This window comes from Leucopleurus acutus (assembly GCF_964270905.1).
Source record: "Leucopleurus acutus genome assembly, chromosome: 15".
NCBI lineage: Eukaryota > Metazoa > Chordata > Mammalia > Artiodactyla > Delphinidae > Leucopleurus > Leucopleurus acutus.
Window position 1 is genome coordinate 50,685,898 of NC_139157.1, and position 16,842 is coordinate 50,702,739.

Here is a 16,842-nt window from a genome sequence, read left to right on the forward strand (position 1 = left end):
TATTATTCTCTTTTATTTTATTATTATTTTTTTTTTTGCAGTACGCGGGCCTCTCACTGCTGTGGCCTCTCCCGTCGCAGAGCACAGGCTCCGGACACACAGGCTCAGCGGCCACGGCTCACGGGCCCAGCCGCTCCACGGCATGTGGGATCTTCCCAGACCGGAACACAAACCCGTGTCCCCTGCATCGGCAGGCGGACTCTCAACTACTGAGCCACCAGGGAAGCCCCGGGGCTACTCTTCATTGCAGTGCGCGCGCTTCTCATTGCAGTGGCTTCTCTTGTTGCGGAGCACAGGCTCTAGGCGCGCGGGCTTCAGTAGTTTTGGCATGCGTGCTCAGTAGTTGTGGCTCGCAGGCTCTAGAGCACAGGCTCAGTAGCTGTGGCGCACAGGCATAGCTGCTCCACGGTGTGTGGGATCTTCCCAGCCCAGGGCTTGAACCCGTGTCCCCTGCATCGGCAGGCGGATTCTTAACCACTGAGCCACCAGGGAAGCCCAGCATATATTTTTTATGGGATTTATGTTGTTAATTTTGATGTATATCCTTAGAACCTTGTCCTTCAAGAGTAAATGAATAATAATTTGATTCATAAAATTTCTTTATGAGAAACAGAATTAGAAGTCTCAAGTGAAGCAATAATACGGAATAAAATAAATTTAAATCCTTTTATTTAGAGTGGGTTTTCAAAGACTGTCCCCATATGCATCTTATACCCATATGAATTTTTGTACTTAATTCACTGAGTTATAAACAGCTGTTTATGACCATTTCTTCCACTGAATAAGGTTATCACTGAAATCACAAAACATTAACCTTAATTACACCTGTATCCTTGGCTCCATGGAGCCTAGTACATAGTGAGGACCAACTCTTCCTGTTGTTGTTGAACTGAATTCATATATGATAATTCCAGGCGTTCTGATAAACAAAGAGATACATTTTCTAGCTAAGCATGATAAATTTTTCTGTAAAACGAAAAATCATTTGCTTTTCCCAGCTACACAACAGAACTTCTTTCCCCAGTGCTCACTCTGAAGATTTATTAATCTCCTAAAGGACAAGAAGACACTTGGCTAATTATTTCCCCAGTATGTAAAATGGACACATTACCTGGAAAAGACAAACTCTGCTGAACATGGGGTAAGATTAAGTCCAATGTACACAGAACTCAGAAACATCTGGCATTCATGAAAAAGATTTAAGGCCAAGAAAACTCAGCTCATGAGATTCCAGAAAGAGTAAAGAAGTTTCATTGCTAAAAACCTCTTACTAAGATATTCCCTATGTCTTGCTGAGTACTTTTTGAGCTAATAATACCCCTTCCTCACTCAGTCTATTTGTAAAAAGCAAATGCTGAACTAGTAGAGTCTAGAATTATATTATCAGGAAAAGTTATAATTTCCTCAAAATTATTTTCTTAAATCAACTAACCTGTTGAAATATCTCACAGTTACACTTAAAAATACTTTTATTATGGAATATTATAAACACGCTAAATTGGAAAAAATATTGAATACCTGGTTACCTGCCACTCAGCTTTATCAAATCTTTGTATTTTGAAATATTCATTCCAAAATTTAATAACACATTAGATAGAGTTGAAGCCCCCCCTTTGTGCCCTTCTTGCTCGGAGTTAACAATTCTGATTTTGAAGTTTATCATCTCAACATTCCATTTTAAAAAATACATTCTGATTTACTTATCTATTTTTGTGGCATCTGCTAGTTATCACCCCAAAACAGACTCTTCTTTGTCCATTTTTCTACTAAGTTGTTTGATTTTTTTTTTCTATTTTTGGTAGGAGTTCTTTATATATTCTAGATATATATAGTCAATTATTATAGTCAATCTATTAGTCAATTACTTTTGATGCAAATATTTTCTCCCAGTCTGTGGTCTGCCTTTTCACCTTTCTATGGTGCTTACTGTTGACTAGAAGTTTTAAATTTTAGTAGAGTCAAGTGTATCCAACTTTACCTTTATAATTTAAACTTTCATATCTTGTATAAGAGAGTCTTCCTTTCCCCAGGTTCACAAAGATAACCCTCTATATTTTCTTCAAGAAGTTTTAAAATTTCACTTTAAACTTAGAACACTGACTCTATGGAATTTATGTTTATATTCAGAGAGGTAGGTATCTAATTTTATTTTCCTTTTCACAAAGATCATCAATTGTTTCATCCCTGCTTACTGACTAGACCATCTTTTTCCCACTGATTTTCAGTGTCAACTCAATGGTATATCAAGTCTCCATGTATCTCCTAGACTTCCTATTTTGTTCCATTTGTCTGTTTGTCTATATAATAAATCAGTGAATAGTTCTGTTGACTAGAGGCAGGTATACATAAAGGGAAGTAATGAAAAATCAGATTGGAAAGCTAGACTAAGTACAGTTCCAAGAGAACCTTGAATACTATTAATGGTCTCCCACCAGCCCTCAAATCTAGTCAGGAAGCAGTCATCCATCTATAGCAGGGGTTGGCAAATTATGGCCTATAGGCTAAATCCAGTCTGACATCTGTTTTTCTAAATAAATATTTATCAGAATACATTTATTTTTGAATTATCCATGGCTACTCTGACTACAATGGCAGAACTGAATAGCTATGACAGAGATCATATGGCCCCCTAACCCTAAAAGATTTCCTACATGGTCCTTTACAGAAAATATTTGCCAACCCCTAATCTAGAGACCTGACCAAAATCTCAGCATAGATTCCATGGCTCTATTGCCTCCTATGGCCTACATAATTCTGCTGCCATAACCAAAGTAGTCAGTTTTGGTGGACAATGACAGATAAAATTCCTATCTCAGACATTATAAAATAGGGCTATACCCCTTTTCTTTAAATTTATTTTAAGGAATTTATAAAAGACATTCTCATCTGGCAAGGGGGTGGGGGGGGAGAACTGGATGAAGGTGGTTAAAAAGTACAAACTTCTAGTTATAAGATAAATAACAGGGATGTAATGTACAACATGATTAATATAATTAACACTCATGTATGTTATATGTGGAAGTTGTTAGGAGAGTGAATCCTAAGAGTTCTCATCATAAGAAAAAAGTATTTTTTTCTTTCTCTTTTATTTTGTATCTACAGGAGATGATGGATATTCACTGGACTTATGTGGTAATCATTTCATTATGCATGTAAGTCAGATCAGTATGCTCTATACCTTAATTATATAGTGCTATATATCAAATATATCTCAATAAAACTGGAAAAAAAACTCAAAAAAAAAAGACACTCTCATCTACGTTGATGGCATAATTTTACCTTCAGAACCATGACAAAACTTAAAATGTAATTGGATACATTTGTTAATTATTCTGGAGACTGAAGCAGGCCCATTACACTCTCTCAAATTTCAGACTTTAAATGAGTCTTTGGCATGTGTTAGTTCTCAAAAAACAATGCAGTTTGACTCACTTCCTTACAAATAATGCCGTCATTGGGTTAGGACATAATCTTTTGTTTCGGCTTTCATAAAAATTTGATACAAGAAAATATTCATTTAAAAATATTTCTGGTCTTTAATAAAGCTGTAGCTATAGATGTCTATTTCATACTCAGTGTTGCTTATGATGTTCTGAAGGATAAATTACCAGGAAACAGGGAGGCTTTACCTAAATCACACTGCTCAACCTACTTCACCTACAGGAAATGCCAATTCTAAGAAGAGGAACGGAGAGTATAAGTGCTCACTTCCTTAGCTGGGGGAGAGAAGGGAGGAACTGAGGAAAAACCAGCAAACTGCCTAGTCTTGGATAAATAACTGAAGGGACCCAGACAATAGGCCTCCTGCATCTCCTGAGAGAAAATTCCACAGCCCGGCATTCCAGGTATCCTATTCACGGCCTCCAGATGCTAGAAGCCAGATCACAGAAAGCACCAAGACCTTAGATGAGCCGGATTCAAGGCAGCACAGGTCGTCTCTACCTGCTATATGCATTGTTCTTGGCAGAGTGAGGAGAGGTATCCAAATAAAAGACCATAGGTTGTAAAATGAAGTTTGAAATAATAATTTCTCATGAGGGAAAAGCAAAATTATTTTGTGAAGAGCAGGAGAAAAGGAAAAGGAATTTTGTTCCCCACTCCTCTTCCCAATTCCCAGGTCTCTCTGGCTATGGTTTCTCCTCCCCAGAGATGAAAAACCCTGGCTGCCTGTATACACCTGATTAATGGAAACAGAGATTTTCAGAGTAGCTCCACACTCTTTAATTCTCTCCCTCCATGACTCCAGAAATGCTTGATTTGGCTATGTAAAAGTAATTCTAGTTATAGTGATTTACATGAACTACTTACTTACCATTTATGCCTAATTACCTCACAGCACAATAACAATTATGCATACATTAAATGTGTCAGATTAACCTGGCTATAAGTTTTATTTGATAACAAAAGTAAAGTATTCATAAATGCTTATTCTTTATAGTTTGTTGCTCATATAGCATAGTCATCTGCTCATAACTTCTTCAAATTTTTACTAGAGAAAACATTTTTATGTAGGTAGGTAAAAGCAGCCTAATAGTCTGCCACCAATTTTTTCTCACTGACTAATAATTCTAGCATTTTGTGAAGAAGGTGCATTTTATTCTAACATTATGGCTTACCCTTACAGAAAGTTTCTTAGGAGTACAATTTTTTTTTAACAAGTCCACCAAAATGAATATTTAAACATCTGCATCAAAATCAAATGCCCATATATGCTAACTGAAATAAGTCAGACAAAGACAATACTGTATGTTCTCACTTACATGCAGAATTTTTAAAAAGCGTAATTCATAGGATGGTGGTTACCAAGGGCTGTGGGGTAGGGGAAATGGTGAAATACTGGTCAAAGGGTACAAACTCTCAGCTATAATATGAATAAGTTCTGGGAATCATGGTGACTATAATTAACAATACAGTATTATATTATATACTTGAAAGTCGTTAAAAGAGTAGATCTTAGGGGCTTCCCTGGTGGCGCAGTGGTTGAGAGTCCGCCTGCCGATGCAGGGGACATGGGTTCGTGCCCCGGTCCAGGAGGATCCCACATGCTGCGGAGCGGCTAGGGCTGTGAGCCATGGCCACTGAGCCTGCGCGTCCGGAGCCTGTGCTTCGCAACGGGAGAGGCCACAGCAGTGAGAGGCCTGCGAAAGAGTAGATCTTAAATGTTTTTACTACAAAGAGAAACAGTAATTATGTGAAGGGATATAGGTGTTAACTAACTTTATTATGGTAATCATTTTGCAATGTATACAGGTATCAAATCATCACATTGCACACCTTAAACTTACATATGTTATCTGTCAATAATATCTCAATAAAGCTGGGGGGAAAATCAAATGTCCATGAAATTATAAACCCTATTTACCAAAATCAAGAACTCTACATACTAACAAAGTTCTACTGCTGGAAAACCTAACAGTCCAAAGTTTCCTTCTCTGATAATCAGCATATCAGTCTATATTTTTAGAAGTAGGTCTGTGGCACCTTTAGAATCTTCAAAACTAAAGCTTTTATATATGTTTTATTCAAATTACATTTGGTATTTGGATCTTTTTCAATGTTTGAAAAACACTGAAAAACAATGATTTGGTGGGCTAAAGAAACTACAGGACAAATACTATCATAAAGAGATGTCGATCCATTTACTAAACATTCATTCACATATGCATTGGGATTTAACAAATATAAGCTTTCATTAGACACATTTGAAACTACCTGACTTGTCAAATTTCCTCCTTACATAAGAATTACCCAATAAAACCAGGGCCTCTAGATAGAAAGTACTGCATTTACTTACTGCTAAATAGGTATCTATTTACTAGGCAAATCCAGCATAGCCAATTTATAAATCAAAGGTGGAAGTATGGGAAAATACCCTTAAGAAGAGCCAAATAATAATTTTAAAGAAAAAAATAGGTTGTTGAATTGGCAACCAGATAAGTTAATTTAAGGAATATTTTATTAAGGAATGGAAGTTCACCAACCCCTGTAAGATGAGCCCTAGGGATGATACAGAGTGGGGAGGAGGAAAAGGACTGTATTTCCAAAAGGGAGAGGGCTAGAAAGGGAATAAGATACAACAGTCATGAGAGAAATTTAACTTTCAGATAACAAAAAAAAAATCTGGTAAGTAAAACATCTTGTTTCCTGGCTATGATACATAACAAAGTTGTTATTTTGTTTGGAAGACCTCCTGTATTGCAAACTATAATTAGGTATGCAGTACCTAAGCAATCTGTATTTTCCAAACTTTTTGCTTCTTGACTCACCCATCAACTTTTGGAAACACAGGAAAAAGAGAAAAGGTTGGCCATCAAAAGGGATAATTCATCATTATTTCCCATAACCATTGTTCTGGATTAGCTAACACACTCTGGCTCCCACACTCACAATCCACTTCTGAGGGAAACCGCCCTGCTCACAGGAGCCCTGGATGGCACCTTATACAGAGATCCAATCTTTGTGCTAACTAGCAGCCTCTGGAAAACTGGTGTGAAAGCTCTGCCCAAACAGGGATGAAGTGTTTGGGTGGACGGTCAGATTTTTACTCAGGAATTTAAACCATGGATACAGGAAAAGAACCAAGAAGCTGGTAGAATAAATCGAAGTGGGTAAGGGCATGGGAAAAGGAACAAAGAGTAAGCAGATTATGTGAATGGCAGGGTTCTGGAGAATCAATGGGTACCTCCTACTACAAGTCATCAAAGTTTTCAGAGCCACTGACACTGCTGAAAGCTGGCACAGGCTCTGTGAGGCCTGGCTGAGCGATGGAGATGCCCTTCATTGCTATTTTCTTATGTAATCTTATTCTACATCTCCATTTCTCTCTCAGACCTAAATAATTCTCTATTCCTTTTAACCAAAAGATGTTAACACAATGGCAGCCTTTTCCTTATATAAAAATAAAACTATTTCATTACACTCTGAAGTGCTTTTTAAAACATAAAATTACTTTCAGTAGAGTTTTTAAATAAAGTACTACTAACACATTGTTATACAATACCTTTCTTATAAAGATCTTATAATAAAAGAATATTTGTGTAGCGGGGTGGGGGGAGGAGGTTTGGTCAGTCAGTTAAAGGAAAAGTAGTTTCTTAGGTTGAACAAATTCTAACTCTTATAACTATTAATACCCCTCATGATTTGAGGATGACACCACTGATGACAATGGCTTCTACAGAAGGATAAGGAATGGGAGTTTTCCTGGTGTCTCAGAATTTCAGCAAAAACTCAAAGCTGAGGACAAGGGGAGACAGGTCCCCCTACACACTAAAGAGAGGCACTAATTGTATCCATGCAGGAATTACTTAAAAAGAGGAAAAAAAAGTCAAAAAACAGCCCTAAAATCAAAGTAATCAAGGCAGAAAGCTGTTAGCTGGGTAAAGAATTCTGTGGCATTTCCCCCAGATGAACCTCATGCCAAGTGCAGAGGGTCCCCAAGAGAAACATCCAAGGAGATTAGCATTAAGGAAAAAACGGGGTGGATACTCATTTAGGTGAGAAAATCTACAGACAGCTACCAAAGCAGGGTGTGAAAGAACTCATGGAAGAACTTGACACGTGTCCCCAGGAGTATAGGGGTGCACAGGACAAAGACAGACACTGGTGCTTGCTTCTTATATCTGCAGAAGTCCAAGGGCAGAAGACTGACTGAAGCTGCCCATGCAGAAGGGGTTGGAGAAATGAGATGTTATACTTCCCGTGGCCTAAGTAGACGCCATAAAGGTGACCTGGTTAGCGCTGTCCCGAAAGGACCCCTCTTAGAAGGCTAAGTGCAAGGGCAAGGCCGTCTCAGCCCCACGTAGTGGTGTGAGGTGTTCCGTTAGAGTCGTAAGAGGTCAGTCACAGAGTGGAGCAGCAGGGAGGTCCTCATGGGAGTCCTGAAGAATCCACCCAGTGCCCCTCACAGAAAGCTAGCATGTCAGCATCTACCACACAAAAGGCCCTTAACTGGTGACTTCAGACTCTGCTGTTTCACTCTAATCTTCTATCCCCCTCATTCTGAGCCTAGAGAAGCCAAGCGAGCAGAGAGAGAAGAATAGAGAGAGAAGAACAAGTCACCCCCTCTTCTCTGCTGCTGATCCTGGGCCAGGCCTAACCTAGAGAGAGGGAGAAGCTTTGAAATGCACACAAGTTTTCACTTTGACTGGTATTTAGGGTTTTTTTTTTTTTAAATACCTCAATATGAAGCTATCTGAATCCCGCTGAAGGTGAAAGAAAGCTATGGAACATCAAGAGGTCAGAAATGGGGATCCAACAGAGCTTGTTTAAAGGAACTGGTAGGAAATTTTCAAGCTCTTTCATCATTGTACCCAACTGCATTTAATCCATTTTTTAAATGCTTACATTTTTAACTGTTCAATCTTTAATGTCACACAAACCTTACCTTAGAAAAAAGGCCTTCTGCCTCTATACTGTATCCTTTAAGTTCCTCATGTAATTCCTGCAAACACTGTATGACTCTTCTTTGATGTTCATCGTCCTTTAGCTCACGAGCTTTGATCAGAAAGTCATAGTGGTCCAGTGGTCCATGGCAAACAGCTAAAGCTTTTGAATAAACCTCTGTAGCAGCAGTTGAAGACATACTCTTGGCTGTCTGAACTGTATAGGCTATAAACAAAAATATATATAAAATTTTAGACTTTCTGAAATCAAGATATTTCATAGTGCTCTACATTATTTCTTAATGGCCACATTAAAACTTTTAACCAGTTATAATTATATTTGAGCAGTTGTAAATATCACTTTGATGAAAATAATAATATAAAACACATTTTGTAACATAAATATATTTATAAATGTCTCAGTTTAATAAACCCCAAACTCATAAGCTATCACTACAACCCCTCTTCCAGGAAGAATGGAATGTCTGCTTTGCCTCCACTCCAATGAATGAGCCACCTGGGTTCGTCACATCCTTCTTCACAGCAGGGGTGGTACCTTTCTTTGCATTAGGCCTAAATCTGGTTCTTCAGTACGAAGACAGAGACTTAGACACTAGTCACAAAGGGTTTTCTACTGCCTCTTTATTCGCTGTCTAAAACAACACAGCATTCAGATGTTACCACATTGAATTCAGCACACTTCTTGCGAGACTCCTTCCCTTTTCCATCACCTTTAGGTTGAACACAAAGAGTTGAGACACAACAGAGTGTCTGTTTCAAAGCAGGGAGGTGTGTTAATCCTTTTTTTAGCTTCTTGGGGAAGACAATTGATTGTCTGTGGTAAGGTCCAGTTATAACTCCATTCCTTATCTGGGGCAGGTTCAGTGAGCAGCAAACTGGCACATTTTTAGACAAAGATTTTACAAGGGTATTTTGCCATTGTTCCTCTTGTTCCATTGAATACCATGTTTCCCTTATTTCAATAATATGAAAACTACTTAATTTAGGAAAAGAATTAACAGTCACAACATTATTTCCATCATTTTCTAAAAAAGGAAAAAAAAAATCCTTAAATATACCATGACTGTTAGGGATAGGGCAGAGCTATCCTCTAATAACTGCTCTCCCTTTTTCTGAATAAAGGTTTTAGCTGGGTGCAAGGCTGCCGAGTGAAATATTCCATATCCTGGCCTCTCTGGCAGCCAGGATGGTCATGTGAACAATGGGATGTAAGTTGAAATGTGTGCAGCTCCGCTCTGGAGCACTTAAAGGGAAAGGGCGAATCCCACTCCTCCCCTTCCCTTCCCTCCCTCTGACTGGAAAGAAAGTGCCATGACTGCAGCTGGAAGAGCCAACCTGGCAAGGAGAGGCGCACAGAATGCTGAGCAAAGCAGAGCAAAGTTCCCTAACAATGCTGAGCTGCCAAACCAGCTCTGGACCACCTGCCGGGATTTTTATGTAAAATAAATGTCTATCTTGCTTTTCAAGCAGTGTATTTTAGGGTCTCTTTGTTACGGAGGCCTAAATTGTACCCTAACTAATACAGGGGGCTTACAGCCTGCAAAAGAGAACTGGACTAAGGGTCTCTTGGAAGCCTAGGCCTCATAGGACCAAGAACAAGGCTTGGGTTCATGTTGAAGCTGGAGGCATAGGTTGAGAGTTCCATAAGGTTTCCAGCAATTTGAGATGTCTACCAGAGTGGTATAAGAAACATATTTGCCCTTGGTCCACAGTCCCTAGTACGGAGCTCATAAAACCCTTGGAATTTCCTAAGTGATAGAGTGTTTTCTGTTTATCATAATGAGCCTCTTTCCATCCCACATATGCTAATGAACGCAGGGTAGGGCCCCAAGATAACCTCAGGACACGGCTGGTCCCCAGAAAGACCAAGTGTTTAGAAAATTGGAACTTACAGCCCCACCCACCAACTTGGGAGGGCAGGGGAGGCTGGAGATTAAATTCTATAACCACTTTTTTTTTTGTATTTGAATACTCAAAGCAGCAGCTTTATTTATAATATTTAACAGCTGAAATGAACCCAAATGTCCATCAATTGATGAATGGGTTAACGATGGTATATCCACACAATGGAATATTACTCAGAAGTAAAAAGGATTAAAACTACTGATAAATATAACAATGTAGATGAATCTTAAAAGTATTACGCTAATTGAAAAAAGCCAGAAGCAAAATTTAATTTTATATGACTACAGTATACAAAGTTCTAGAAAAAGCAAAACTTTTCTAGTGGAAGAAAGCAAATCAGTGGTTTCTAGAACCCAGGAATAGGGTTATGGGATTGGTAGCAAAGGGGTAGGAGCAAATTTTAGGGGTGATGGAGATATTCTATATTATGATTATGATGGTGGTTACATGACTGTATACATTTGTCATAACGCATTGACTTGTTCACCTAAAATCATGAATGTTATTTGTATATAAATTGTACTTCAATAAAGGTTTCACAGGAAAAAGGGAAACTTTGGGCTATAGATGCTGTTTTACAAGTCAGCTTTTAAAAATTGTAGGGCTTCCCTGGCGGCGCAGTGGTTAAGAATCTGCCTGCCAATGAAGGGGACACGGGTTCGATCCCTGGTCCGGGAAGATCCCACATGCTGCAGAGCAACAAAGCCCATGCGCCACAACTACTGAGCCTGCGCTCTAGAACCCATGAGCCATGACTATTGAGCATGCATGCCACAACTAGTGAAGCCCTCACGCCTAGAGCTCATGTTCTGCAACAAGAGAAGCCACCGCAGTGAGAAGCCCACGCACCGCAACAAAGAGTAGCCCCCACTCATCACAACTAGAGAAAGCCTGCGCGCAGCAACAAAGAGCCAACGCAGCCAAAAATTAATTATTTAAGTAATTTTTAAAAACTGTATGCTTACATGCTTCTATAAACACTCTTGAACAATAAGATATGGAGGGCTTCCAGGATGGTGAAAACATCAAGGTGCCAGGAAGGTGACATACCCAGAGAGGGCACGGAAGCTCCACACCCCTGCTCCTATCCCTTGCCCTGTGCATCTCTTCCATTTGTCTGTTCCTGAGTTCTATGTACCCTTTATAATAAACTGATAAACATAAGTAAAGTGTTTTTTCTGATTTCTATGACCATTACTAGTAAATTATCGAATTTAGCTAAGTATCAACCCACTAAATTTGTAGTCAGACGTGCGGAAGTGTGGGTAGCTTGGCAGCCCATTTGCAGCTGGCCTCTGAAGTGGGGCCACTTTTGTGGGATTGGCTCTTTAACTTGGGGGATCCGATGCTACCTCCAGGTAGATAGTGCCAGAACTGAATTGACGGATAACCATTAGTGTTGGAGGATTTGAGAAACTCACAACCAGGGAAAATGCTCTTTTCCACTCCCTGGAATCAACCAAGTAAGAAACCTAAGATAATGCTAATTTCCTTCTCCTCCATCCCACAAACCCTTTCCCCAGCCCTCAACCAGGTCCTCAGCCAATCAATCATCAGTGCTACTCAATTTTACATCCTAAATACTCTCTAATCCATTCCCTCCTCCCCTCTTCACACAACCACTCCAGCTGGGCCTCTTATTGTCTCTGGCTTGGCCTCCCTGCCTCTGATAGCCTCCTGCCTCACATTTACCATGACCACACCACAATCTCTAAAAATATCTTCCATCAACTACAAGGATGATCTTGCTAAAATCTCAATGTGATTTTATCAATATTTTGCTTAAAATTCATCTCATTGTTTAAAGGCGTGGTTTTCTTTTTTTTTTTTTTTTTAAGGGAAACAGTTTTTTTTTTTTTGTGGCTGTGCCAGGTCTTAGTTGCAGCATGTGGGATCTTTAGTTGCGGCATGTGGGATCTAGTTCCCTGACCAGGGATTGAACCCGGACCCCCTGCACTGGGAGCACAGAGTCTTAGCCACTGGGCCACCAGGGAATTCCCTAAAGGAGTGGTTTTCAAATGCAATGTTAACAGCAGCACCTTTTTCTATACAAAACTTTCCATCGGATCCCAAATTTATTTGAGAAAAGAAGAGGGGGTAACAAAGTCCTGACCTCTTCACATTTCCCTCATTCCCAAGGCCATATCACCCCATTTCCAAATCAGCCCCTAAGGCCACTTCCCCACCTTATAGGATCACATTAAGTAAGAATAGTGTGCAGAAAAGAGTTAACACAGCAGGCCTGAGACTACCGTCCTTAGCAATGCCTGCTTGCAAAAATGGGCCCTTGACTGGGAACTTGGGTTCCCATCATTCCCAGAAATGGTAAGAGTGACTCACTGTGCCTAAATGTTTGTATCGTATACAATGTGATTTATGCTGAACACCTAGTTTCCTTCTATAAGTCTGTAATTTTGGCACATGCTAGGCAGAGGGTGCCTTTGTAACCAAGGCTCAACTCTAGGCATTGAGCCTATAATGAGCTTTCCTAATAGACAACATTTCACACCTGTTGTCACAGTAAGTTGCTGGAAGAATTAAGCATGTTCTGTTTGACTCTCCTGGGAGAAGACGCTTGTAAGCTTGTGCCTAATTTTCTCTGAACGTTGTCCCACATGTATTTTCCCTTTGCTAATTGTGCTCTGTATCCTTTTGCTATGATAAATCGTAGCTGTGAGTATAACCATATGCTGAGTCCTCTGAGTCTTCCTAGTAAATCACCAAACCTGGGGGTAGTCTTGGGGATTCCCAACACAGATAGTGTCCTCATTCTGAGGTTCAAGGAATCCATAATAGGGGTACAGCCTGCATTTTCAGACTACTCCCCCTCTACTGTTCAAAATGCATCTATTTTTTCGATACAAGAAATGACTGAGTACCACCACATGTAATGGGTAATAGGGAATATCAAAGTTGACATGTTTTTTGGGTGTTTTTTTTAAATTTATTTATTTATTTATTTTTGGCTGTGTTGGATCTTTGCTGCGGTGTGCAGGCTTCTCTTGCGGAGCACGGGCTCTAGGCACGTGGGCTTCAGTAGTTGTGGCACATGGGCTTCAGTAGTTGTGGCTCGCAGGCTCTAGAACACAGGCTCAGTAGTTGTGGAGCACGGGCTTAGCTGCTCCGCAGCATGTGAGATCTTCCCGGACCAGGGATCGAACCTGTGTCCCCTGCATCGGCAGGCGGATTCTTAACCACTGCGTCAACAAGGAAGTCCCAAAGTTGACTTGTTTTAAGTGCAGGTGGAAGAACAAAAAATTGCAGCAGTAATGTATCAAGATCAACTGGAAATAGCAAGTAAAATGAATTTGGGTACAGAGAAAATGGTTATGAAACTATTCTAAGTGGGAATAATACAGGCCCATATTAGGATGGCAACAGCAAAAATGTTAGGAAGCGGGGTAGAATGGAAAATGCAAAGGTAGATTCAATAATGTGGGTTGCCTTCTAGTCAAACTGGATTGCTCACCATATCTCAAACATTTTCCATTCTTTCATTTCATAGCCATGCCTTTGTTCACAATGGTCCCAACTGGAGAGCCTCCTCCTCCAACCCTCTGCCAGCCTAATTTCTCCTCCACAAATCTCAACTCACCCTCAGCTCCCTACCACCAGATTTCCAAACTCACCTGTATCTACCCCATTCTCTTTTCTTTCCGCAGTTACAGCTTAAGAGCTATTTCTCTTTCCATCAAGGGCTATTAATGCCTTCACTCACCCTCTAATCAGTGGATTTCAATTTTTTGGAAAAAAAATCATGACCCAATATACACACAAATATACATAACTGAAAAACAAGTTTCATGAAGTAATAACTAATTTATTAAAAGTATGAAATAGTAAGAAAAAGAGGATCTTTCTATGCATGATATTCTCTGGTATTTTATACACATATATTTTTATTATTTATATCTAAAGAACCACTATATTTAGTTATACTAAATGCCTTATATGATACTTATTTACCTTTTTGTTTTCTTTCCCCATCAGAACATATGCTCTTTGAGGGCAACAGTGCATGACATGATTGGTGCTTATTAAATATTTCTTGAATCCCCTCCCTTCGTACATTTTCAGAGATATCATTCTCTTCATTAATCACCTCTGTACTATATCATCTCCCTTCCACTCTCTTCTAGTTTTTTTCATATCAGCTCAACCCTCTCCTCTTAAAATAATAACAGCAACAAACAACCTCCTTGACTTGACACCTGCTCTCCCTCTTTCCCTTCATAGCCAAACCACTTGAAAGAGTTGCCTTTACTTTCTCTGGCCGCCCCCTCACATCCTGCTCATTTCTCAACCCACTATAATCAAGCTTCTACTGAGATGGCTTCTGCCAAGTTCATTCAATGCCTTTTTTTTTTAATATTTATTATTTATTTATTTATTTATTTTTGGCTGCGTTGGGTCTTAGCTGCAGCATGCAGGATCTTCATTGAGGCATGCAGGATCTTTCGTTGTGGCATGTGGGCTTCTCTCTAGTTGTGGCATGTGAGCTCCAGAGCCCACAGGCTCTCTAGTTGTAGCACATGGGCTCCAGAGTGCATGGGCTCAGCAGTTGCTGCACGTGGGTTCTGTAGCTGCAGTGCACCAGCTAACTGTGGCGCACGGGCTTAGTTGCCCTGTGGTATGGGGGATCCTAGTTCCTCGACCAGGGATAGAACCCGTGTCCCCTGCATTGGAAGGCAGATTCTTAACCTCTGGACTACCAGGGAAGTCCCCACCCAATGCCTATTGTTGCCAAATCCAGTAGATATTCCTCAGTCTTCATATTCCTGTTTACAGTTATAAAATATCTAATTTTTAAAGTTATTCATAGGAACCATCAGGACTGTGGGCAAAGTACATTGTTTCTATTGGGATCTGGCTTTGGAGAGGCTTAAAGTCCTTTGCTTCCACTTTTATTTTTACTAACCCAACATCTTTACTGAGTAGTTTATACTTCATTCACATTTCTCAAAAAGGAAAACCAAGTTACACTGAAGATGAGGCATCACTTCAGGCAATCAGCAGACATAAAAAGAGAATCATAGGTTATCTAGTACTGCATATAAGAAGCTTATAAGTCGCCATTCTATCCCAACAACAAGTAAAAAGCTGAAAAATCAACGTATCTTTTCAGATCCATAAGGGAAGGAAGGACACAGGACAAACTGCTGCCCCCAAGATTGAAAAGAAATTGATTGGTGTAAATGAACCAATTAAAAGATTGTCAGAGTGGATCAAAACCCAAGACTCAATTACATGTTGACTAAAATAAACTCACTTTAAATTCAAAGACACATACATATGAATAGTAAATGGATGGATAGAGCAGAAACTAACACAACATTGTAAAGCAATTATAATCCAATAAAGATATTTTTAAAAAACAGATGGAAAAAATTACACCATGCTAACACTAATCAAAAGAAAGCAAGAGTAGCTATATTAATTTCAGACAGACCAGACTTCAAAGCAAGGAAAGTTATCAGATATACAGAAGGATGTTACATAAAGATAAAAGAGTTGATTCTCCAAGAAGACATAACAATCGTTAATATATATGCACCTAACAACAGACCATCAAGTTAAACTACATGAGGTAAAAATTGATAGAACTATAAGGAAAAATAGATGAATCTACTATCATAGTTGGAGACTTCAGTACCCCTCTAGCAGAAATGGACAGATCCAGTAGGCAGAAAATCAGTAAGGACTTAGTTGAACTCAACAACACCATTAATCAACTGGCTAAACTTGACATCTATAGAATAATTCATCCAACAACAGCACAATACACATTATTCTCAAGCTCACACAGAACATTCACCAAGATAGATCATATTCTGGGCCACAGAACACACCTTACCAAAGTTAAAAGAACAGAAATCATACAATGTCTGCCATCAGACCACAATGGAATTAAACTAGAAATCAATAACAGAAAGATAAATGGAAAATTCTAAAAGATGCAGAAACTATGGGACTTCACTGGTGGCACAGTGGTTAAGAATCCGCCTGCCAATGCAGGGGACACAGGTTCGATCCCTGGTCCAGGAAGATCCCACGTGCCGCACAGCAACTAAGTCTGTGTGCCACAACTACTGAGCCTGCGCTCTAGAGCCCACAAGCCACAACTACTGAAGCCAGCACGCCTTAGAGGCCGTGCTCCGCAACAAGAGAAGCCACCACAATGAGAAGCCTGCACACCTCAACGAAGAGTAGCCCCTGCTCACCGCAACTAGAGAAAGCCCACGCGCGGCAATGAAGACCCAACACAGCCAAAAAAAAGTTTTTTTAATTTAAAGATAAAATAAAATATGCAGAGACGAAACAACGCACTTCTAAATAACATATGGGTCAATGAAGAAACCTCAAGATAAATATAAAAATCCTTCGAGTTAAATGAAAATGGAAGCACAATTTATCAAAATTTGTGGGATGCAGCAAAAGCAGTGATTAAAGGGAAATTTATAGCAATGAATGTATATATTAGAAAGAAGAAAGATCTAAAATCAATCATCTAAGTTTCCACCTTAAGAAACTAGAA

The 16,842-nt window shown here is 39.6% G+C and overlaps 1 protein-coding gene across 2 annotated transcripts in view; it reads right to left on the reverse strand.

Annotated features, from left to right (window-relative positions):
- Window positions 1–16,842, reverse strand: part of AFG1L (AFG1 like ATPase) — a 194,553-nt gene that overhangs the window by 155,672 nt on the left and 22,039 nt on the right. For both annotated transcript variants that reach the window (XM_082856019.1, XM_082856020.1), the window contains exon 2: window positions 8,384–8,607. In XM_082856019.1, the coding sequence (XP_082712145.1) occupies window positions 8,384–8,607 (224 nt within the window). The remainder of the gene's footprint in view (window positions 1–8,383; window positions 8,608–16,842) is intronic.